Source organism: Setaria italica, chromosome II (genome assembly GCF_000263155.2).
Source record: "Setaria italica strain Yugu1 chromosome II, Setaria_italica_v2.0, whole genome shotgun sequence".
NCBI lineage: Eukaryota > Viridiplantae > Streptophyta > Magnoliopsida > Poales > Poaceae > Setaria > Setaria italica.
In genome coordinates this window covers 6,184,994-6,210,114 of record NC_028451.1, presented here as the reverse complement: position 1 = coordinate 6,210,114, position 25,121 = coordinate 6,184,994, and the positions used below count along the sequence as shown (strand labels likewise).

Below are 25,121 nucleotides of genomic sequence, written 5' to 3'. Positions count from 1 at the left end.
AGTCTAAGCGGCCATTGATGGGCAGAAGCGTCTTGAGCGCACTTCGAAGTTTGAACACATCCCACAACTTTATTTGTCACGACCAGCATCCATTGACCAAATTAAGCAACCGTTTGAACTCGCTTACCGTGGCGAATCCCAGCTCGCTGTATTTCTTAGTCATATATGAACACATCAGCTTCTAGTAGGTGGTAGATGAATGGCAGACATTTGCCCCATGGCCAAATCATAGCTTCAGGATTCTGGTGTCCAATCTGAAACATGAAGTGGAGTGTATTCCCTACCAGGGCACTTGACCCCAACTCGGACGGGTAGACACGGATGGTTGAGGATCTTGGTGTGCTGAAACCCCGTGCCCTGCTGCTAAGCTGTCAGCCTCCAACACTGAGGAAGAAGCTTCACCATGCATAGCCAGACTCACCGTCCCCCGACATATCTCTTGTAGAATAAATCATACTACTATCGTTGACATGATGAACTCAAGATGATAGCTGAGATGTCTCATGTGTATCAAACAGCTAAACAACAGTACAACACTAACTTATTATCCCCAGCTCCACGAGTTAACAGACACACTTGAGAAACCCCCTCACTGCAAAAAAAGGACAAAAAACATCGGCCTTTGTCCAACACAGATAATCATCCATATGCTAATGAATGTACAAGGTTAACGACAGGCACTATGCTTGTGACTGAACTTAAAAGTGCATTCTTGGTTTCTCTCCTGCTGGAGACATTTTCTTTTTGCCCCTTGAATGGATTCCAGGAACCTCCCTGACACAGCAACCCATCCTAAATTTAAATGTCCATAACATGTGCAACAAAAAAATAAATTCACAACTGCATCTACCTAATTCTTAGAATGGTACATCGCTAGAAAAGTAAAAGTATTTGTTACATAGGTTTATATCATATTGTAATACACCACATTCATAAACTCATTGTTCTTCAATGCATTCATCCGTTACTACTATCTGAAATAGTATATTGGCAAATCACAACTGTAAAAAGTTATACGGGGGTTAGAAGATGAAATAAATTACCACTGCTAAGATTAAATTATGAACTTAACAGTTCACATCAATTAACGAACAAGCGAACCAAATTAAGAGAAACAAACCCTCAAATAAAATGCAGAAAACCTGAATATTGGCAAATCACAACTAAGTAAAAAGTTAAACGGGGTTAGAAGATGAAACAAATTACCACTACTAAAACCAGTTATGGACTTCACAGTTCACAGCAACGATCAAGCAAACAAAATTAAGAGAAACAGACCCTCAAACAAAATGCAGAAACCATGAAGGCCACCACAGTAATACCAGCATAAACAATAAAGCTGATACTATTCGCCATTACTACTACTAAATTTCCCCCCTTGTCCAAGAAGCCTTCACATGAGCATGTTAAGTTTATAAACAATGATAGAGAACTTGGTATTAGTCTCGGTTGGTAGGGTGCAAATCTTCCGAAAATTCATCCGGGGTAAACCAATCGAGACAAGGGGGGTCTTTTATCCCAGGTCACTCAACCGGGACTAAAGACCCCCTTTTATCCCCGTTGGTATTACCAATTGGGATAAAAAGATCCCCATGCCAGGTGCTGCAAAAGAAAAAAAAAGAAATCCCGGGATAAAAAAGGTCCCCACGCACGCCGCAAGTCACAAGTCACGCAAATTTTCATGCGAAATATGCGCGTGCGTGGTGCGTGAGATTCGAACCCACGACCTCTAGCCTCGCACGTAGCTTCCATGCCATCCCACCTACACAGCACATCTGACTATATAGGGGATGCAATCATTTTGTATTAACTCGTGGGGACCCTTTTATCCCGGTTTGTAATACCAACCGGGATAAAAGACCTCTTTTATCCCAGTTGGTATTACAAACCAGGATAAAAGGGTTCGAGGGATTTCAGCCACCCCGTGAGAGACCCTTTTATCCCGGTTTGAAATACCAACCGGGATAAAAGACCCCCTTTTATCCCGGTTGGTATTACAAACCCCCTTTTATCAAGGTTGGTATTACAAACCGGGATAAAAGACCCTCGACCCATTTATCCCGGTTGGTAATACCAACCGGGATAAAAGGGGATACCTTTTATCCCGGTTGGTGTTTCAAACCGGGATAAAAGACCTCTCAGGACCTTTTTTTCCACTAGCCTTTGCAACCGGGATAAAAGGTCCCGGTTGGTGAGCCCCCCACCAGTGACCGAGCTTTAGTCCCAGTTGGTGAATCTTTTGTCCCGGGATAAAAGGGGGTGCATGGAAGGTGAGTTCTCTGCTAATGAAAGCAATTGAAGCATCTGCTTGGTCCCTCATATCACCCATAGAGGATAGGCTCAGTGCTGCAGAAATTTACAAATTTGCAAAATAACATAAGCTGATTGAGGAATTTATTCGCTCTCATTGAACTTTTACGTTTAACCAACAAGGGATCAACAAGTTGCTGATAATAGCTAACCAAACAGGCAAACAACACTAACTTACCATCCGCAGCACCAGCAGTTAACAGACACAATTGATCATTAAGTAAAGTTGGACACCAGACTGAAGAAAAACATTATCTAACTTCATGCAACACAGATAACCAACTATATTTCCATGTTATTAAGTGTCTGACAGACCATAGCTAAGGACTTCATGATGTATGTATTTAGAGTGTAAGTTTATACAGTAGAAACTCATGTAGGTAATGTCATTCCTCGTTTCTCTCCTAAATGAGACATTTTTTTCAAGAATGGATGCTGGAAACCTTCCTGGCCCACTCCCAGCACCCCAGAGCTAACTTTACACACACACACCGGTTTTCAAGACCAGTAATCCATCCATAACAGGGGTATACATCAATAAATTCCAAGGTATCTACAAATGGTTCATAATCGAAAGACATAAAAAAAAGCTATTTGTAACATAGGTTTATAGCAAATTGCGATAGGCTGCTTCCATAAACTCATTGTTTTTTGCACATAAACATTAGTTTCATTTTTATGTAACTAAAAATAGTAACGAATCAGAAAATCAGCAAACCACGACTAAGTAAGCTGAATGTGATACAAAGGATATAAGACAAGACTACAAGGCTAGTAGTACCTGGAATGCAGAAGCTCATGTAGGGAACAACGGCAAGTTTTAAAATGTCCTCACACACCTTCTCCACCTGCTGGTTGGACTTTAGATGAACAGTGAATAGGCCATCATCAGTCCACATGAAAATGGCAATGGCACCGTCCGCAATGGCACGCACAAGGCTTGACCGAGTGATTAATTACAAACTGAAACTGGTAGCGCCTTATCAAGCTGGATGACTCATCTTTGTGCCCATCTGTTATATCTAGATAACATACTACCGGAAACTGTGGGTTTGCCGTGTGCCAAGTTCTTTGCCGAGTGTATTCCATTGGGCACTCGGCAAAGAAGCTATTTGCCGAGTGCTAACAAAAAACACTCAGCAAAAAATACGACACACGGTAAACAGATTAAAAAAACACTCGGCAAAACACGCATAAACACTTGACAACTTTTTGCACTCAGCAAAAGAGAAAAAAACACTCGGCAAAGGGAGGCACTCGGCAAAGAACGTGCCACGTGTCCATCCGTTAATATGTTTGCCGAGTGTAAATCTGTGGCACTTGGCAAATAGTTTCATTTTTTTTCTTCTGACCTTGAAACTTTTTCTACTCTCAACATACAACATGTGGTATTCCATGTTAAAATTTGGTATATTTCTGGATTCGTTTGCTATATTTAATTAATTAATTGTATTTCTAGAAATTTTTTGGTATAAGTCAAATTTGAACTGCAAGTGATTCAAATAATAGAATAAAATGAGTAGAAAAATCATATTCATGTTATTGAGTCCAGTGTTAGGACTTACTCAGGAAATGAAAAGAAATTTCGAACATCTTTTTCAGAAAACACGACCACGAACGTGTGCCCGATTGATTTTTAAATTCTAAAAAAAGCAAACGAAGTCTGTAAATCATGAGATTTGTCATGATGTGATGATATCATACATGGAGGCTGTGGTAAAAAATTGAGAAGGTTTTGCACAATTTGTCAAGTACGATGTTTACAAACCGAAGCATCTCATAAGAAGAATTGTAGCGTTGAGAAAGAATCGGAAAGATTTGGAGTCAAAGTGATGGTCAAATTAGGGTTTGACTTCAAAATTTTTTTGTATAGGCAATAGTGAACATAGATTGTTTCATGTGAAATTTTGGTAATTTTTTTGGATCCAGCTCATAATTTTAATTTATTAAGTGCAATTATAGAATTTTAATTGATATAAATTAATTTTAGTTGTAACTGCATAAAATAATAGAATAATATTAGTAGGAAAATCATATATATATTGTCGAGTCAATTTGACAAGATACTTTCAAAGTACATCGGAAAAAACACGTTATGAAAAACAAGGAAATGAAAAAATAATTAATATATTTGCCGAGTGTCTAGGGTTTGACCCACTCGGCAAAGATGGGTTTGCCGAGTGCCGTGATGTTTCCTATTTGGCAAATACACTTTCCTCTTCTCTTTCCTATTCTTTCCCATTCCCTTCCCTTCCTCTCTCATTCTTATCCATTCGCCTGTGCCGCGCTCGCGCCCGCGCTGCCATCTTCCTCCTACGTCGCCCCCACCGCCGCCGACCATCCTCCGCCCCGCGCCCACGCCGCCGGTGCATTTTACTCAAAATAAAATACAGTATTTAGACAATCTTTTCCATGTTCTTGCTATGACAACACACATCGCTGATAGCAGAGCATTTAACCATATTCAAGAATTCTAAACCATAAGTTGAGCTCTGGAGCGGTGGAGCCTCATCAATCTATAGCTTTGAGGCCTTGAGCTGCAGCAAGGAAAAGAAATTCTTTTCAAAATAAAAAAAGGGAAAAAATAGGAAGAAGTCTATTTTCGACATGGGTCATTGAACTTGAAAGCTGGGAAGTTTTGGCCTCTAACTAGTTCCAAATGTGGCTTTGCCTACATATATATTCTAAAACAATAATGAAAATGTTGTTTCATCGTTACAAAGTCATAACTAATTAATTTACATAAAAATACAAAACTGCTACCAAAAATTTATAAACATATAATCAAACTATTGATGCTCTAGCTAAAGTTGTTTAGATCTTATTTTTTATAATGTTTTATTACTCATAGTTGTGACCATTATTTATTTAAGGAAAAAGTCCAAATTACTCCCCTCAAATTTAGGCAAAGTCTGGATAAACCCCAAAACTATTTCTCGGTTCAGTTGACCCCTTAAACTATGCCATCTGGTTTAGTTTACCCCTAATATAATTTATTATTTTTGTTTCTCCATGCACAAGTATAGTCTTAAGTTTAAATTTTGAAAGATGATAGAAGACATTACAACACATGTTAGGAAAATACATCATGATATTTTTATCACTATTTTGATAAGGTAGAACATTTAATAATAAACGTATCCTTTGAGATACAAAATTATATGAAAAATAATGATGGAAAATCCATAATATATTTTTGAGTAAATTGCACCCACCGTACAACAACTTGTATGGCTGTATCACTTTGGTCCAACAAGTAGCAAAACATGCAAATAGATACAGGAAGTTGTTAATTGTGTGTATATACGGTCACGGGTATGCCACATAGATGTATTTTGCCAACATGGCACATGACGCTGATAATTTTATGTATATAACCCGCATCTTTGTCCTCTTTGGCATCTAAGAGTCCTAACCATGCATGCCACTATTTTTAAAATAACATAAAAGATTGAAATAACTTCGATGATATGTGATCAAGTGCACGGTTTTTTTAATCAAAATTTGATGACAAGATGACTCTGGAGCCGCTATGTCTAATATACATTGTCAGCTCTTATGTCGGAAGGAAAAGATTTTAATTTTGATATCTACTGTACACTACAAAACAATACCATCGGCATTAGAAAAGGATAAAAATAGTAAGTACTATTAATATACTACTAATACTACGTTTGATCTTATTGCAATAGTTAATCATGCAAAGTGAGAGGAATTATAAAAATTACGTGATGCTTCGTACTATATCAAAGTTGGATTAACACGTGACTTGGATTAGAAAAACGTATGCTTGGTCTCCCAAATTTTTTTAATCTTTTCAATGATATCAAATAAATAATATGTTGTGGGCATAATTAGAACATAGATGAGAAGGGAGAACATAGATAGGGGGTTAAATGCATAAGCCGTCCACTTCATGTGCCACGGTGGCAAAATACATACACGAGGTGTATATGTGACTATATATGCACACATTTGACAGGTTAGTGTACCCATTTGCACGTTTTACTACTTGTTGGACTAAAGTGATACAACCAATTTACTCTATATTTTTTAAACATAGATTCTAATATCCACTACCACCCTGCAAAATCTCAAATTAAAATTCAACTTGTGTAAAGAGAAACAAAAAGGACAAATTGCATTATGTGGTAAGTTAAACCAAATAGCATAGTTTAGGGGTAAGTTGAACCAAATGCATACTTTAGAGGGTAAATTGAAACAAAAATAATTTAGGGGTTATCTGAACTTTAGCTATATTTGAGGGGAGTAATATAATTTGGGCACTTTCCTTTATTTAAAATGTCATTTTGCACTTTACTTTACGTTGAACGCATGATTAGTTGATCGCATGATGTTTAAGATCCAACCTTGACTGAAGCTATGGAAGACCTTCTTATTTCAACATGGATCTTCAAAAGTTTGAGGCAATTGAGTTGTGTGGATGCATGGTGTTGCCTTGGTGCACGTGCATGGTCATGCAAATGAGGTAAAGTGCTTGAGCAAATTAAACTTAAGTTGAGAAAAAGGTCAAAAGGATAGGCACACTTCTATATGAGTAAAATGAATTCCTCTAGATTCAGATACTTCGGAACTCCTGTCTTTTTTGAGTTCCTTATATTTGTCAGACTGAATGTAAATGCATCTCTCAGGGAACATCAGGGCGGACCCAAGGCCCGGCGAGCGTGGGCACTTGCCCGGGCTCCTCGCCTGAGCACGCCACTCTATACAGGAGAAATACCCTGGTACGTATACTCGCATAGAGCCACCAGAGAACACCATATTCACAGCACGTGCTTCCCAATTCTTGTTTGAGAAATCCACCTGCTTTTGTGGCCTACGGCGGGGCCATCGGGCGCTCCGCGCGCGTGATAGCTGCGGCCAGCAGTGCGGTGGCGTCGACGCGCTTGAGCGCTTGTGCATATGTTCGAAGCGTTGCAGCCTCTTTGCCGCCCGTGCTTGTCTGCTAGCCACGTTCAGAAGAATTGTACCAAACGAATTTGGTTTCACTCTATGGTGTTTAAGATACTATTAAAGCAAGGCATGCATGGTTTTCCGTGGGAGTCTTCTGCCTCTTTGAACAAAGGTAATCTTCTTGAGTCGATAGATTATCTCAAAGGTAAACAACGAAGAATAAGTGAGGGATGCTTGTGACCACGGTGGGCTAAATTGCATGATGACTTCGCATAAGGTTTACAAGGATCTTGCAAGGTGTTGTACAGAAGAAATAACTGAAGTAACTATGAAGAGATTGGTGATATACAAATACATTCTTCGTGCTTCTTGATGAATCACATGATATATATCAGTAAAGAGCAAATGGCAACAATCATAAGGTCTGTAACCAGTTCATCTTGCCCTTGTCATGACTACATCTGATGCATTGAAGGAACATTATTTGGAGCTCTGAATATGATAGGTGAATTTAATGGCCTACAAAACACGATTCTATAGATGAAAAAACCCATATGCATTCTATGTCCATTGCTTTGACCATAGTTGCACCTGGTTGTTTCTATGAGAAATAAGTGCTCTTCTGTTCATGATTTCAGTTGCTATGTTCGACCAGGCTCCAAAGAAATTCTGGGTCCGCCACTGCTAACATGTCCTCTACGACGAGAACCATTTCTCGGCTGATGCGTTGCAGATGCTCACCAACAGCTGCACCTTTTTTGTCACCATATTTGTTCCCCTAAACTTCGATGTTGACCGTCACTGCCATTGGAACTCACCTGATTTTTTTTTTTGAAAATGCAGATATGCACGCTGCACTCGCGCTATCTCAGTTGGTAAGTCTCCTTCGAGGCTCACCAGCCAAGTGTCGTAGGATTTTGTTCTATTATAACTTTCAAGCATGACTGGTACGATGAAGTCATTACCCAATTCTCCACAAGTCATTGGGTTGAAGAAGGAAATGTTAGAAAGAGGAGAGGTTTCACTTCTTGATCGAAGGAGAAAGATATCGTTGCAGCTACATTAGATTTTCTAAGATACTTGGGTTCACTGAGAAGGATTGGGAGTTAAAGAAGCTTCACACTTACTATAAGCAAACATTAGATTTTCTAGGATACTTGGGTTCACTGAGAAGGATTGGGAGTTAAAGAAGCTTCCAATTACTATAAGCCTTTGCTTGACAAATGTAAACACACACATTATCTCAGTGCGACCATAAATGATTACTTTGGAGCTGTCTACATTCTTCCCTACTACCATTAACTCAACTTCTTCCATCACCACAAGGAGGTAACCACACCAATGTGTCCAAATCCTCCTCTCGAACCCCCTCCATTCCTCTCTCATGAGAGTGGCAAAAGCATGGTCTTTAGTATCTTTGATGTCATCTAGCAAGACATTAATATTACCTCTTGGACTGCTGCAAAGAGTTGCACCCATGCTCCATATCTTATGAAAATGATCAAGTACTAAGAAGCACTATTTCACGGAAGTTAAGCACGAGGGATATGTTCCTTTGAGAATTGATCTAGAAAATCCCCTTAGCTTCTCTCACAATCCCAAGCCAAGACCATCCACTCAATCTATTCCATCTCCTATGCCTTTACCACCTCTACATCTTCCTATGTCATCTAGGGCATGAGTGCAAGATGCATTGTCGGTGGTGAAGGCATAGGAGATGGGCTAGATTGAGTGGATGGTCTTAGCTTGGACTTGCAAGAGAAGCTCAAGGGATTTTCTAGATCAATTCTCAAAGAAACATACCACTAATGCTTAACTTCCATGAAATAGCGCTTCTTAGTAAGCACCTCAGTTATTTTCATAAGATATAGAGAATGAGTGCAACTCTTTGCAGCAATCCAAAAGGTAATCTTAATCTCTTGCCAAATGACATCAAAGGTACCGTTGGCCATACATCTATGGGCCCACCGGGAGGCTTGGACAGTGCTACAATACGAAGCTGTACATCAAGATGTATCAGACACGGAGACTATAGTGCAGGATGGCATGATCTACGTGGAGGACAAGGACTAGCCGAGGATTAGGAAACTACTAGTAGCTATTAGAGTAGAATTCTCTAGTCGAATACGACTAGTACTCTTGTACAACAACCAACCTGTAACCCTGCTCCCAGCAATATAAGGCGAGACAGTGACCCCTTTCAAACGATAATCAATCAATACAATCCAACCAACACACATGCTGCATAAATACACAAGTTTTGAGAATAACTTGAGCTATTTAAGAAACAAATTGACATCAGTGAACAACCGAACATTTGATTTTAACCAGACACAACCGAAAGTATCTGGATAGCCAAATATGCAAGCAGCATCAATTTAATATCCCTAGCGCCACCACGTAACAACCACACTTGATCATTAAGAGAAATTACTCTGATAACTATTATCATTCATATTCTATGTTGTCAAGTGACACTGACAGATCATTAGTTCAGTAATGTAAAATATTAAAGACAATCCTGAGGCTGATATATGGACTGCAGAAGGGGGGAAATCTCTCCTGAGTTTACCACTGGCCTAAATTCAGATAAGATACCAAGATCAAGAGTACACATGGACATGTTCATTGCAGGATTCCATTACATGCTACAGGTTCAGGAGTACACATGGACTAGGGCAGACAAACCTGAAGGAACTTGACAGTTATCATAAAACGAACAAATGTAAGTTATGCGATCCCTTCACGAAAATGCATAGCCCCTGAAGGCCAACATACTAAGACCACCACTAATCTCCTAACGGCTAACGCTCAACAATTGCCCACCATAAATCTTACATTATTCACCACTGCAACGATTCGGTTTACCCTTGATAAACAAAACCCCACAACTGAGCATATTATGATTGCCAAGCACTTCACACACCCACTCTTGGTCCATCACCTATCAATGCTGCATAAATAAAAAAGTTTTGAAAATAACTTGAGCTGGTTGAGAAACAAATCGGCATCAGTCAACATTTGCTTTTCACAAGACACAAAACCATATGCTGGCTAACCAAACAGGCAAGCAGCATTAATTTACTATCAATGGTGCTACCAGCTAACAGCCACACTTTAGATCGTTAAGAGAATTTCTGTAATAAATATTTTCATTCATATTTTTGTGTTGTCAAGTGACAACTGACAGTGCCAGATCATAGCTAAGTAATGTAAAAGATTAAAGACAATCATGAGGCTGGCATATGGACAGAAGGAGGGAAATCTCTCCTGAGTGTACCACTGGCCTATCCTAAATTCAGTAAGATCAAGATCATGGTCAATAACAGTTGAGACAAACAGATGAATAATTTTAGGATTGTCTAACCAATTCGAATAATGGTCAATATGTAGGTCATGGTAACCCATGAGATTGTGATATTCTACTTTCACAACTCAATTGCTCTTGATCATGAATAAGCATAACTGCAATAGGTTAAAGGTACATATGACTCATGAAGCTAGAACCTGGGCTGTAGAAGCTCATGTAGGGAAAAATGATGGGGCTGCCACTGACCTTGCCTGACTTCTTGACCTTCTTGACCTGGCTGGACTTTAAATCAATGGTGAATAGTCCATCATGTGTCAGTACAAAAAAGACACCAATGCCATTTGCATAGCCAAGCACATAAGCTCAATTTTAGTATGAGCGTGGACCAATTAGTAGCAACTTCTTGAGGTCCATGACTCTGCTTTGTGTCCACCCAGCATCTCCTTCAGGGCCAACTTCCCTCGACCACAAGTAAAGTTTGAAATCCTTTTCTATGGCGAAACCCAGCCAGCCAGTGTCCATAGTTAGGAGCGCAAAGCGTTGCCCATCCAAGGATACATGTGGGTTGATCGCAGAAATTTCCTGTGTGGCCAAATCATACATGAGGAGGTCGCTGCCATACCCAATCGCGAAGTAGAGTGCATTCTCCGCCACGGCATTGGGCACCGCCAAATGCAAACCGTCACTGGGTGGCGGCAACTGAGATGTTTGTTGGCTCCAGGAACCTGCCTCCGATGAGTAAACATAGGCATTAAACTGCTCAAGTCTGGTTGCAACAATGACAACTCGAAAAGGTCCGTGGCAGCAGTCGAGGTAGTCCCATTTCTCATCACCGGCACAAAGCACAGCTGCGCTCCAGATAAGACAGTTCAGGTACTCTTGAACAATGGGCAGTTCTACACGCTCATCCGTGATCGGATCCCATATAGCAAATGCATTATCAGAAAGGCCCTCACATTTCCAGCTGTAGAGGAGGACGCGGCCGTGGCGGGAGTCCAAGACGTGCCAGTTGTGGCATTCGGCACGGGGCGGGCGGAATGAGGAGGTCAGGACGAAGCGAGCGAATTCTCTGTCGAAGTGGTCCGAATTCTCATCTCCGAAATTGCAGAGGAAGCCCAGCATTGGGGGCGTGCGGTGGAACTGGCGAAACCGGCGGCGGAAGCCCGGGCCAGCGACGACGCGGCACCAGGTCCTGCAGACGAGCGCGGCGCGGACGAGCCTCGCGGGGTCCTCGGGCGGGAAGCGAGGGAGGATCTCTTCGACGAGCTCCTCTGGCAGCGCCGGCGGTTGGCGCGGCTGCGGCTCCATGGCGATTGCCTCACTTGGTTGAATCGCGGCCGGCGGCGGGGCGACGGTTTGGTGGGTCTGGGGAGGTGAATCGAGGGGCTCAACGGGGGTTTGCGATCCAATCCTCACGCCGCCCACCAGTGCAGCCGGGAGCGCGGCGGCGGCGCCGTGCTGCTTGGTTGGACCCCGGCCGGCGGCGGAGCTAGGGTTGGGTTGGGTTGGGTTGGGGAATGGGGATAGGGGAAGCACCGAAGCAGGAGCGAAGTGCGGAGTGGAAGGAGAAATCGGGTCCGGTTCAACCAGGCCGAGGGGGAGGGGCGGCTCTGGCAGGTGGGGCCAGGGAAGCAGCCACACAGATGGAGGAGGGGCCAGAGCTGAGACTTTTCGGGGATTCTGTTCATCAATCTTCTTCAGAGTTTCAGAGTCGTCTTCTTCTTCAGAAGATGCAGACTTCGTCTCAAGCACTGCAGGGCCATGAACGAAGGGAGCCAGAAATACTGAACGTTCTCATCTAATGGTACATGGCGACATGAGATCCATAGACCGTAGACGAAACCTTTTAGCAATTTCAAGACACAACACATTGTAGTATTCACCAGGCAGGAATTGTACCAACCAGTGTCCCTTGTGCACTTCTGGTGAACCGAACCGGACACACCTGGTAGGCCAGATTTTGCGCCACAATTTTTTTTTACTAAGGAAATAAATAAAGAATACTCTTGTAGTTAGCTGATTTAAAATGTCAATGTTTCAACCTGGGCATTAGTCAAACCACATGATTGGCATGACCCCAGCAGCATCTGAATATCTGCTTTCATATGTCTGTTCAGCTACTTGCTGTCGTTCAAGGGAAGCATCTGTTCAGTAGTTCAGTCAACAGCTATGGTTCACCATGAAACAACAGTACAGGTCCAAATAAGAGTCGGATTGGGGAACAGCCCAGACATGGGTGAGCACGACATGTGCGATTTCTGGTTCTTGGTTGAGCACAACTAAAACCTGTCATGCACTCTCTTCCCTTCTGAGAGCACTCTCACTGGATCAGGTATGGCAAACCACCAGAAAAAGATTACAACTTTGTCGAGGCGCAAGCAAGGCATACTATTCAGGTATTACCTGAAGTATTATTTATTCAAGAATAAGCTCTGAACTCTGAAGAATCTAAACTGAACATTGGCCACTCTTTCGTCATGTGTACATGAATGCATGGTCGGTGATCCTGGTGTTACTGGAGAACCAGAGGCATGCGAAATCTGAGGTCGGCTAACTACAACTGTCAATACATCAGCGAGCAGGATGGATGAACACCATATTGTATATGGCAGAGATATCAGCCTTCCATCTCTGAAGAAGAAGAATCAGCACGAACTGCATGGTTTGTTGCCACCTTGTTCCAGTATATGCCTAGCAGATTAATCATACAACTATAGCTGAAATCAAGATGGTAGTTGAGTGTTGTAGTAAAAACTTATGTTCCTGCTATTCTTCATTTGGTAATGCCAATATTTTCATCCTTGTAGTTTGCCTAAGGACAAGGCCTTAGATCCATGGTATGCTGTGGTTTCGAGATTTATATTATGTATGTATAGGTGTCTGATTTTGGACGTCCACCACCAGATTGAACAAAGAGGAGATGTTACGTTTATATAAATCATTGGTCACCCAACCAATTTCAAGGCAAAAGATACTGAACTACACAAAAATTATGTAGGGGAAACACAGAGCAAATTAAATTGCCGTGTTTCAATTTCATATGGCGTGTTCAGGAAAACTTTTTTCATATGGCCATACTGTTATGGAAATGGCATTTTTGGATGGCAATGGCATTTTTGGATGGCAATGTTCATAAAAAATTGCAAGCTGAAGTACTGTAGTATACATCCATAGAACTGGACAATGCAGGGGTAGAGACAGGCCTGATAGAACAGGACCCGATGGTCAAGCTAACAAATATAAGAGAAACAGCCCCTTCAAAATGAAGAAACAACAAAGGCCAACGAACTATGTTAAGGAATTGCCATAAAAAATGTAGCTCATCGACTACTACTAAATTCCCCTTGACCAAGAAGCTCACACAGGAGCACCTTAAATTTTGGAAGCACTTGAGGCATCTGCTTTTGCCTCCTCACCAGTAAAGGTTACTCCCAATGCTGCAGGAATACACAAATTTCAATCAGCTACAAGCAGTTTATCCAAATAAACCACAGGGAATCCTATATACACTCAGCGGGAGACATTCTGTGACAAGCCTAACTTCGCATAAAGTTGCCACAACTGCATCATATGACACTGACAGGTAATAGTTGAATAAATTCCTAGGCATATATACCTAAGTTTAAGAATGTTTAATAACAAAAGAAGAAGAAGAAGAAGCGATAGTAGTTTTGTATATGACATTGCGCATTTTGCTTGCAGAAACTTACTGTTCTTGAGAACACTTATCACAGGCCTTATTTTTCATGTTGCTAAAAGAGATATTACTCATTCTAATATTTGGCACACCACAACCAAGTAACAACTAACAAATAACAGGATTAAGGATAGAAAGGATGGTGTGAGGTCTCAGTACCAGGAGTGTAGAAGTTCGTGTAGGGAACAAAGCCCGAGCCAGAGATGCCATTCCCCACCTTCTCAATCTGGCCGGACCTTAGATCAATAGTGAATAACTCCCCATCCGCCCAGATGAAAACAACACCTAATTCACCAGCAACGGCGACTGTGTAGACATTAGGTGACATCGAGGGGTCACGAACGGGGAGCACATTATCGAGCTCGATGGCTCTTTGCTGTACCCACGTGGCAGATCCGCCAGGACCACCAGCTACTCTTGACCAGAGACAGAGCTTGGAGCCCTGCACGCTTGCGAATCCCAGCCCACCGTCCTCAGCTGTCATGAGCACAAAATGAGTCCAGTAGGTCAAAGGCGGTAGGCCGACCATCGATAGTTCCTGCTTGCCCAAATCATACTCAAGAACACCGGTCTTGATGTGACAGCCGAAGTAGATCGCGTTCCTCACAAGCGCATTGGGCCACCGCACGCGCATGTCGCACGGACCGTCGTGGTGAACGGAGATCGGCTCCCTCCAAGCTCCTAGCTAGCTCCGATGAGTAGACGCAGGCAGACATCATCCCCTCCTCGGAGCTTCGCGCGAACACGAAGACCACGAGGAATGGACCCCAGGGGCAGTCGGAGTGGTCGCAGCCCGCCGCCGCGCAGAGCAGCGCCGCGTTCCAGGACGTGTACTCGAACGGCGGCATGGGCAGCCTGTGCTGCTCATCCGTGGTGGGGTCCCACACGATGAACTCCGCCTCCATGGACGGTGCGGGAGAGGTCACGTTCAGGACCAGGAAGCGGCCGTGGCGGGCGTTGAGGATGTTCCAGTCCGGGCTGGCGGGGTGGAGCGGGCGGAACGAGGACGTGGGCTTGTAGTAGATCAACGTGGCGCAGTGGTAGATGTAGAAGAGCAGAGGCGGCTTGCGGTGGAACCGGCGGAACCGGCGGCGGAAGCCAGGGCCGGAGAGGAGGCGGCACCAGTCCTTGCACACGAGGGCGGTGCGGACGAGGAGTGCGGGGTCGTCCGGCGGGAAGCGGGCGAGGACCTCTTCGACGACGTCGTCCGGCAGCGCTGGCGGAGGGCGAGCCGGCGTCGGCGACATGGCAGTGCTTGGTCAGAACTCAGAACCCGGCGAGCGGCGACCAAGCTCCACTTGATCGGGGGGCCGGCGTGCGACGGCGGCGGCGGAACGAGGGTTCGGCTTGGTTGCGGACCGGAGGGGACTCGATCTGATTGCTACGCCTAGTCCAAAGCCTTGATAGATTCGTAAAGACAATCCTGTCTTTTCTTTTGTGAGGAAACAACCCGGATTAGCCCCGTTCGGTTAGCCCGTTCCGGGCCGTTCCACGCCAGGAACAGTTCCATCGTTATCTAAATTAGCGAAGGAATCCTCCGGCTGGGATTGATTCCTAACCAACCGAACGTGGCCGAAGTCAGGCGCCGATTCGGACAAAGTAACAAAACAGCCGACTCCGAGTCCCACTCCAGCCACGCACCCCGTCCTTAAAACCCATCGAAACCGCACGCAATCTAAACACCTCGTCAATCCAAGGTATTGCCAGCGCTCGAGCGAGTTCTTGTCCCGGTGCGCCGACCTCTCTCTCCACTCGGCCGGCAATCGCGATGTCGCCAGCACCGCACCTAGCCGCTGCCGCGGACGCCGCCGGACGCTCCAAGGGGGACTCTCTCCTCGTCACCGCCGTCTACAACCGCGCCGACACCTCCCGCGTGGACGTCAAGCTCGTGGACGTGGCCTCCGGCGCCATCGTCACCCAAGTGGACAAGCAGAGGACTACCGGCAACATCGCGACCACCGGTGGCCTGATCTTCCTCGCGCCAACCAGCAGCACCGCCGCGTCCATCGGCGTGCTCAACCCGGCCACCGGCGCCGTGACCGACATCCCCACAGGCACGCCGACGAACGGTGGCCCGAACTCGCGGCCGGCGTACGTGTTTGGGCAGGTCCCCGCGACCGGAGGATACAAAGTTCTCCGCATCGACACCGCCGGCGGCCATGGTCAACAACCTTACCAATCATGCGAGATCCTCAGCCTCGGCAGCCGCTGGAGGTCGGCACCGAGCCCTCCGGTGCTCGTCAACACGACGGTCTCCCGGCACCGGGCGGTCACCCAAGGGTTCGCCCACTTCTTGACGACCTCTCGCACGGCCTTCGGCGGCGACTTCGACGGCATCGCCTCGTTCGACCTGGCGAAGGAGGAGTGGAGGCCGAGCCTCCTCCAAGGCCCGCTCCCCTCCGAGAGCCGCAACTGCTGCCGCTCCAACCTGAGCCTGGTCGAGCTCAACGGCTGCCTCGTCTTCGTGCACCATGACTACCTCTCTTGCTGCATCGACATGTGGATGCTGACGGACCTGGAGAAGGGGACGTGGTTGAGGATACAGTCCCTGCACCTGGGCTCGATTCTGCATGGATGGGAAGAGCCCAAGAAGGACCAACCGGCGCCATTGATACCGATCACGCACCACCGCAAAGAGATCTTTGCGCAGCCGTTGATGGTGCTCGATGACGGCCGGATCGCCTTCTGGGTGGGAGTTCCGAATGGCGCGGTGAGGGTGTATGACCCAAAGACGCGCAAGTGCATGGAGGTGGTGGACATGGGGAAATCTTGTAGTATGGTTGGATTGTACAAGGGGAGACAGCTGGGGTTAGCGAAGTAGTAGCCGGAGGAGAGCGAATTGCTACAACCTTTTGGTTTTTGTTTTGAACAATAAATTTGTTGATGTATTCAAGATAATAATGTATTTTATTTCTCCTTTTTGTTTAAAAAATCGGTACATGCAAGGTACACGAAGATTCAATTTTTGCCACCCAAAGAGTAGGATTTAATTTACCACATCGAAAGTTTTTAGACATCATTGCACTACTGAAAATATTACTACTATTTCAGTAATCCCTTTGTTGTGCAACGCATAACACACCATACGCACTTAGAAAAAAAATATCCATTCTACTCCTTCCATCTCAAATTGTAGGTCATTTTGGCATTTCTAGGTGCATGAATTTTTTTGAAAGAAATGTTTTTTTTTTCTGACGTTGAATCTGCTGTCAGAATTTATCAAAACGTGTCCTATATCCATTGATTTCTATCTTCTGTGTATTTTGTACCATCTGGCGAAAAATGACGTTCTTTAGTGCTCTCTGCGTTCAGGTAGTGCTCTGTGAGTTCTCAACTGCTAGCTTGCATAGTTTTTTTTAATGTGCGTCTTCCAATGATGTCAATATTTTAGGAGCATATATGTAACTTACTTGGAGATACATGCCTGCAACATGTTTGTATTTTTTTAAAAGACATAGTATTTGGGAATTAGGTCTTGTTCCTATTGTCGTATGAAACACAAGGTGCAAACGGAGATGAAAAATGGACGCTGAAACAGAAAAAAACTTCATTCTAAGTTGTGACGGATAATTTTCTATAAGAAAGACTTTAGAAGGCTAAAGTGATTTTACATTTTTTGACTGAATAAAGTGATTTTACATTTGGAATCTGTTTTGGTTGGGTAAGAATGTAAGACGATTATGTAGAGTTCGTCCTCCAAATTCTAAATCTAGGCTAAACTAGTGGAATTGCACATTTTTTTCAATAATGTACAATCACACAACAAACCTGGCCTATGCTTTTTCTTTACCACTTGATGAACTCGATAGCTCAAAAAAAAACCTCAAAATTTCAATTTTTTGCATCCTTAACAATTTGTTTATATGCAAATTTTACGTGTGTTGAATCAACATGTTTGAACTGTATAATACAATATATTTGAATTCTCGAGAATTTTATAAAATACATGCGCATTGAATTTTTTTTGACGGATACACATTAAATATACCTGACATTGATATGCAAATATGACATGAAGGCCTGAAGCCTCCATCGTGTTTGGATTTCGATTTTCATCAGACCCAAATGAACCAGTTGGTGAAAGAAGCCCAAAACGCTCGCCACGGCCCATTGTCTCTTGCTGCCGCTGCCGTTCGCTTCTTCAGCAGTCAGCACTCACTCGCACAGGCGGCGGCAGCGGCGGCGGCGTCCCGAAATCCCCAACTGGCGGCGGCGGAGGTACCACTGGGAAGACCACGTTTCCTCTCCTGATTGGCAGCGGCGGAGATCGACGTAGCCCCGGATTCCACGGCGCTTGCTGCCTGGTATGCTCTCCTCTCCCACCTCCGACTGCACAAACCTACTCTCCTGCTTCTGCCGGTGTGCTTGGATTGATAGATGTGTTGATTTCTCACCGCGTTGTTGGATTCGTCGCACATCAACCACTCGCGGTGCCGGCTATGGCGCCGCCTCCGAACCCGCACTCCGCGCCGGACGCAGGGGCCGGCGTCCTGCGCTTGCCCCTCGACGCGATGTACGAGATCCTGCTGCGCCTCCCGGCCAGGGACCTCTGCCTCTTCCGCGCCGTCTGCCGGCGGTGGCGCTCCCTCCTCTCCGGCCCTCACTTCATCACCGCACACGCCGCCCGCCACCCGGGGCCGCTCGTCGTCACCGGCTACGACGCGTCTCGGTACCACTCAGATTATCCGAACAGAGGCGTCCTTTGCGACATCATGGACCTCTCCGGGCATGTCCTGAAGCGGGTGGGGATGACGCAGGAGGGGCAACTGGCAGGGGAGTGGGTGATGTATATCCAACTCGACCTCATTTGCACGGGGAGAGGGTTCAAAGCGAGCTACGAGTTGCTTAACTCGGCCACTGGATCTGTATGTGCCTTGCCTAAAGGATTGGCGAAAGAGCATGCTTCGCATGAGCAACACTATTACCTGACCTTCATTGCGTTCAGGAAGGTTGCCTCGACAGGCGAGTACAAGGTGCTTCGTGTACTTGACAACCCATCTGATTACGCCCCTTTGCAGCTGTACGAGGTGTTCACACTTGATGGCAGCAGCAATTCTCGGTGGAGGGGAAAGAAGGGCCCTTCGGATATTGTTCAACTGGACCTCTGGAAGTGTGGTCGTTGGCGGGGTTGTGTACTTCCTCTCATATGTGCCTGACTGCGTAACTTCGTTCGATCTAGAGACAGAAGACTGGAGGCAGGCTCTCCGAGGACCCCTAAGCGGCCTTATGGATAATAACTCCTATTGGTTTGACTTATCCATGGCTACCCTGAGTGGCTGCTTAGTCGTGGTTCATCGCAAATGTGCTTCGGTAGACCTGTGGTTCCTTGTGGATTTTCAAAGGGGCTTATGGGTCAAGCAACATAGCATACCAACCAGTGTCCCACGTGCTAAGTATCAAGTAGGCCCCTTGTTGGTGTTAGATGATGGGAGGATAGTGCTTATTTACTTAGGAGATAAGGGATTGATTAGAACTTACAATCCAAGGACCAACACTTTCACAGGTATAGCAGAAATGGGATGTTGTTTTGCAGTTGGTTTGTACACAGGAAACCTATTGTGCCTGCCATCCAGTGCCAGTAAATGAGGTTGGTATTGTATTTATTTTGTTTAATATATCATGTTGGTGGGAAGATCTCTTTGTGGCTACATTATTGGAAACTTCAGTAGGTTTTGGTTTGTGACAGTGTCACTTGGGTTTTTCTTTAGTTTTTTCTTCTGTGTTTTATTCTGTGAATCAGACAACTCTTGATGACTAGAAATAGGGTATGACCAGAGATGAGTAGTAGGGAAGTAGTGCTTGACTACTTGAGAAATATATATAGTCTGCACTTTTTATCCTACTTAGCCTAACACGCACGAATTCACCTCAGGTTCGGTTCAGATCAGAATCTGATATATGAGCCTTTTGTTCTTGCAAACTTCATGAGGTTTTTCGTTTGTCATAGTGTCACCTGGGGTTTTGATGGTTTTTTTTTTCGAATCTTATTCTGTGAATCTGACAACTCTTGATGCAATAGGGTATGACTAGAAATAGAGTAGTAGGCTAGTAGTTCTTCGTTCCTTGATATTTATAGCCTGCATCTTTTGTCCTCCTTTATAGCCTAACATGCACGAATTCATCTCAGGTTCAGTTAAAAATCAGAATCTGATATATGAGCATTTTCTTTTTGCAGGCAGAACATTTCACTATGATATGCTGCTGTATCTAGTGCTTTGATTCAGATCACTTGGACCCCGAATCAGTGGAATCTATTGTTTCGTCCTGTGAAGATTCAAGATTTTCTGGCATCTTTAGTGTTTGTCTTAGTAGTTGTGCATTGTCATGTTATGAGCTTTGGGAGGTTCATCTTTTTTTTTAAAACTACAGCTATAGTTGGCCGTGTCTTCTACGTGCTTTCTTTGCTTGGAAGACCTGATGTGAATCCAGTATCAAGGTGTGGTTCTGACCAAAGTATCCACTGATTAGTTTTGTTTCTCTGTGTTCTCAAATGCCCCTGTCTCTGATGAGTCAAATATTTGAGGCGCCTCAATGAGCCACATCTCTGACCTCACTTTAGTGATGAAATTTATTATCATCGTGTCTGATTGAGGTGTCTCCTTTGTGTTCTTTTGACAAAGGGCTATATAAAATTTTAGTTATTGATGGCTAATGCTAAAAATGGTTTGCTTAGCAAGGACAGTGCTAAAATGGACTAATACTTCTGTTCAATGGAACTACAACAAATATTATTTACTTTCCAGCTGTCTATTATAAATTATTTGATAAATTCCAGATGTATGTTTCATGCGAGGGCTGCGTGCGTAGAGAGCATTTAATGTATAGACGGCTTTGATTCCTTTGTGTCAGTCTAGGTAACTGTTACAGATGAGTATTACGAGGATGAAACTTCTCTCATCTGATGAAACATCTATTAATTACCTTGCTAAGTCAGCAATTTTGCTGATGTGGTATTGAATTTAATGTAATGGAACTCCCCATTGAGACTGGCCTAAGGGGACTGTGAGCACGCCAACAGGATGAGATTGTATATACATATACATATTGTCCAAGAAGAACTACTTTATATCGATGTTACGGATTGAAGAGGTGTTTTGGAGGAATGTAACCTCGAGGCGCACCTTGCCTTCCTTCTTCATCCCCTCCACCGTGATCCCCTTGGTGTTGTAGTCTGCTGTCAAAAGTAGGCGCACGTCAAGCAGCTCATCTTCGTTCGCGTTCTTCTTCTTTCTCTTGATCGTGAGCACATTACTGCCGTCAGGAAGATTAACCTCGACTTCGTCTTGGACCTCTGATTCTTCCACACCTGATATCACAAACCAGAGGATGACCTTCTCGTCCTTGTCTCCCTTTCCTATCCCCCATTGCTCGTGCTCGATTCTTTTGGGGTTCACCAAAGCTTCATCATCATCAACAGAAAATTAATCCAATTAAGAATGAATTCATAACTCCGCATATATGGAGCTACTATAGAGATCTTGTTATGGTGATTGAGGAGATACTGCAGAGCTTATTACCGTCTGGGGGAATGTTAATAGCTGCACGTGAGACAAGCAGCCTACGCCGGCTGCTGTTGTTGTTGCTGCTGCTGCCTATCTTCGTGGACATGGGGAGAGAGGCTGAGGCATGTCTACGAGCACCAAGGGAGGTATGCGGCGGCGCCGGCGCCGATCGGCCCGCGGCGGCGAGAGCATGATGGCAGCCGATGGCTGATGAATGCATCAATTGATTGTTGCTCGATCGATCCACTCTTTGATGTAGCTCGATCGGGTGGCACAGTTTAGGAATTTATATAATGCGGCCGTGAAGCAGAGGCCTTGCTACATAGGAGTAGTTAATGGGAATGATGATCGTAGGAGATAGAGGAGGGACTTTTGCCTTTGCTTGCTCCGGCAGGTGGGAATAAAGTGGTATCAGCTGGAGGCTCTCATGCAAGGCTCGGGCAGCATTCCAAAAAGCTAGAGCATAAAGCAGATTGTTGTTGATTAAATGATGACATATATATATATGCTACATTAAAATGGGGGCTGTTTGAAAATTCTTGCGTTAACAAGGCTACCCTTGACGGTACTGTTAGAGTTTTTTTTTTGATGAAACAGGAGGGTTTTATCCCTGCTGGTTATATATTAAAAGGAAAAGAAACAAATACAAAACAGTTTGACAGTACTGTTAGAGTTAATAGAAATATTGGACAGACTGCATGTAACTATTCGTGCAATATCCATATCTAGCAGTTGTTTTCATTATTGCGATGTATCCACAGGAAATAGCTCAACCAGTATCGCTCGGCAAGTATAATCAACCACCCACTTCCCGAGCATTACCATGACACATCTGCAAGAAATAGCTCAACCACTATGGTTGATTTTACTCTTACAAATAAGAAGCATGTATCACATTATATTATACCAAATTAATAGGATTAGTGATGAACAATCACTAAGATATATGATTTGATTTAGCACTGTGGCTTACATATTTTCCAATTAACAAGGATAATTAGCCATCTAGCCTAGCTATTTAGATGGACTGCACTGATATTGTTTGGTGGCTCTGCATTAGCCGTATCAATGTCGGTGGATCGGAGTAGATGTGCTTTAGAGCTTGGAGCTCTTCCTATCAAGTCCTTGTGTTAATATTAGTCTGCCAAGTGCGCTGCTACGAAACGCTACAAGATTTAGGGTCGAGGCCAGCCAAATTTGGGCTTGGGCTGATGAACGACCAGCAGTAATTTTCAGCACACGCCTCAAATCTTTCAAAATCCATGTCCTTTGTCCGAAATCCAAATAGGCTGGTCTTTGATAAGTTCACATATAGATCAACTAAAAAGCCATCGAAATACGGAAATATGTGATTATTGCAGTTAGTTGTATCATGTTGGGGCCATAATTGCAACAACGTTACAATATTATAACAATACTAATGTTTGGAAACTTCACCAAAACATATACATTATCGATCTAATTTTGTTAAGCACAATTTTTGCAGGAACAATGCTTGAATCGGATCATCAGTCAGAGTCATGATTTAGGATACATTTTGCTTCACGTCAATAAAATAAAGATACTTTTCTTGCATGGAATTCTGATCCTTGTGATGCCATGCCACATGGGATTGACTCGAGTACGCCGCGGGGATATATCTCTGTTCAGCAAAGCACACACATCTACAGCAAAAGAAAATGCCAGCCGGCCCAAGCAAGTTCAGCATCGTTTATTTCTCCGGCATTGCCCCACTTTTACAAATTAAAGGTGCTCTTTGTTCTCCAGTGCTTTACATATTCCGAACTGTCAGGCGAAGCAAAGGCTAACCAGCAGCAGATGTCTTCAACCCACACCCCTAGCTATATAAGCCACATCCATGATGCACGGCAGCAAGCTATGTAGCAAAGCAGCAGCAGCAATAAAAACGAGATATACCATCCATAAGTAGGAGATAATTAAACACACTGTCATTCTATCAAGCAGAGATGATGTCAATGGTGAGTCCCTACACCCTCTTGAGCCGGCCGGCGGCGCCTTCGGGAAGAATCTCCGGCATGCCCCTGCAACCCCGCAAACAGGCGACGGCGACGGCTGTGGCCTTCCCTTGGGCTCGGAGCAGCAAGATATCGTCGCCTCTCTCCGTGTGCCATGCAAACACCTACAACGTCCCGCCTTTTGGTAGGCTGCAACTAATATTGCACTATAGTTCATTGCTTGAATTTCTAAAGCGAATTTGATTTCGGAATTCTAGAATGCTAGCTCTGTTCCAAAATTGCAGGTTGTTCTGGCTTTTCGATAAACATAATGTATATCTAGGTGTATATATCGCAAAAATCATGTATCCATGACGAACTCTGCTGGTGTGATACGTCACAGCTCTGGTGCACCCCAAGTTCCCCACGGAGCCAAAGAATAACTGGAAGATCACAGAAGAAGCAGACCACATCAACCTGTGGTTCAAAGTGGAGGAGGCGACGAGCAAGGATGAACTTGAGGTTGCGACCAATGGCAATGTGCTCCTGATCAGGTACAAGGGGAAACCCGGCAACCCGACCTCCCCGTCCCCGGCGAGCTCGCTGGACGTCCGCCTGCTGCTTCCCTCCGGCTACGAGAATCCCACGACGATGGAGGCCGAGCTCACGTTTGGAGCGCTGCTGGTGACCGTCGCCAAGCCCAAGCAAGCACCCAGTCCGATACCCATCAGAACGTCGGACTAGCTGATCCACCTGCTGTGTGTGCAAGGCCAGTCAGTAAAGATGCATGCGTCGGTAATTTAAGAAATATTGTCCTCCCAAATGATCATGTATGTGCTCATCTTCTGTCGTATGTGCAACAATGTACAAGTACTATAGCTTGTATGACCTTGCCAATCAATAAAATCATCTTGCAGTTTGATGTTCCTAGTAGGGTTAACCAGCGTGGTTTTAGCAATACAGAGCACTCATTCTGCATCAACAACCGCGCAAATAGAAAGCGATGAGATAGGCGTTGTTTTCTTTTATACCAAGAATAGTTTTATTTTTGCTTTATGATAACGCTATAGTTCAACCCTGAATCCCTGATATATCCGGGCATGTACAAACTATGAACGAATAAAACAAAACAAATAGGAGTATAGAAAATTCAGGTCAGAAAATGTGACTCGTGTGGTCCATCTCATCAGACCAGTGCCGTTTATTTGGGCCGACTATTTAGTTGGGGCCGTTCTGTGCATAGGATGGAATTAAGCCCGTAGGTTAAATTTGCTCTGCACGAACTGCTGGTGGTTCGCATTTCAGTCAGCGGCCACCGGCCACTTGGCGAGATGTGCAGCCGAGCTATGGTAGCGGTGGCGGCCGTCGAGGAAGCTCGTCCAGTGGGTACGGTGGCCGTCGGCTCGCCGCCGACGACTGTCAGATGGATCACG

The 25,121-nt window shown here is 44.4% G+C and overlaps 4 protein-coding genes across 4 annotated transcripts; 2 read left to right on the top strand and 2 right to left on the bottom strand.

Moving 5' to 3' along the window:
- Positions 1 to 9,848: 9,848 nt before the first annotated feature.
- Positions 9,849 to 15,478, bottom strand: LOC111256359. Its single transcript, XM_022824245.1, has 4 exons — positions 14,890 to 15,478; positions 14,391 to 14,708; positions 10,781 to 12,285; positions 9,849 to 10,177 (listed from the first exon to the last, which is right to left on the bottom strand). Exons 1-3 carry the CDS (start codon positions 15,476 to 15,478, stop codon positions 10,904 to 10,906), a joined length of 2,289 nt encoding a protein of 762 aa, XP_022679980.1. The 3' UTR covers positions 9,849 to 10,177; positions 10,781 to 10,903.
- A 2,848-nt stretch (positions 15,479 to 18,326) lies between these two features.
- LOC101773717 lies at positions 18,327 to 20,816 on the top strand. Its single transcript, XM_004955692.2, has 2 exons — positions 18,327 to 19,818; positions 20,407 to 20,816. Exon 1 carries the CDS (start codon positions 18,671 to 18,673, stop codon positions 19,385 to 19,387), a length of 717 nt encoding a protein of 238 aa, XP_004955749.1. The 5' UTR covers positions 18,327 to 18,670; the 3' UTR covers positions 19,388 to 19,818; positions 20,407 to 20,816.
- A 228-nt stretch (positions 20,817 to 21,044) lies between these two features.
- LOC101773303 lies at positions 21,045 to 22,051 on the bottom strand. The gene is made up of 2 exons (XM_004955691.3): positions 21,749 to 22,051; positions 21,045 to 21,630 (listed from the first exon to the last, which is right to left on the bottom strand). The coding sequence occupies exons 1-2, from the start codon at positions 21,951 to 21,953 to the stop codon at positions 21,290 to 21,292; spliced, it is 546 nt and encodes a 181-aa protein (XP_004955748.1). The 5' UTR covers positions 21,954 to 22,051; the 3' UTR covers positions 21,045 to 21,289.
- A 1,568-nt stretch (positions 22,052 to 23,619) lies between these two features.
- LOC101772889 lies at positions 23,620 to 24,618 on the top strand. The gene is made up of 2 exons (XM_004955690.3): positions 23,620 to 23,893; positions 24,092 to 24,618. The coding sequence occupies exons 1-2, from the start codon at positions 23,701 to 23,703 to the stop codon at positions 24,430 to 24,432; spliced, it is 534 nt and encodes a 177-aa protein (XP_004955747.1). The 5' UTR covers positions 23,620 to 23,700; the 3' UTR covers positions 24,433 to 24,618.
- Positions 24,619 to 25,121: the final 503 nt, after the last annotated feature.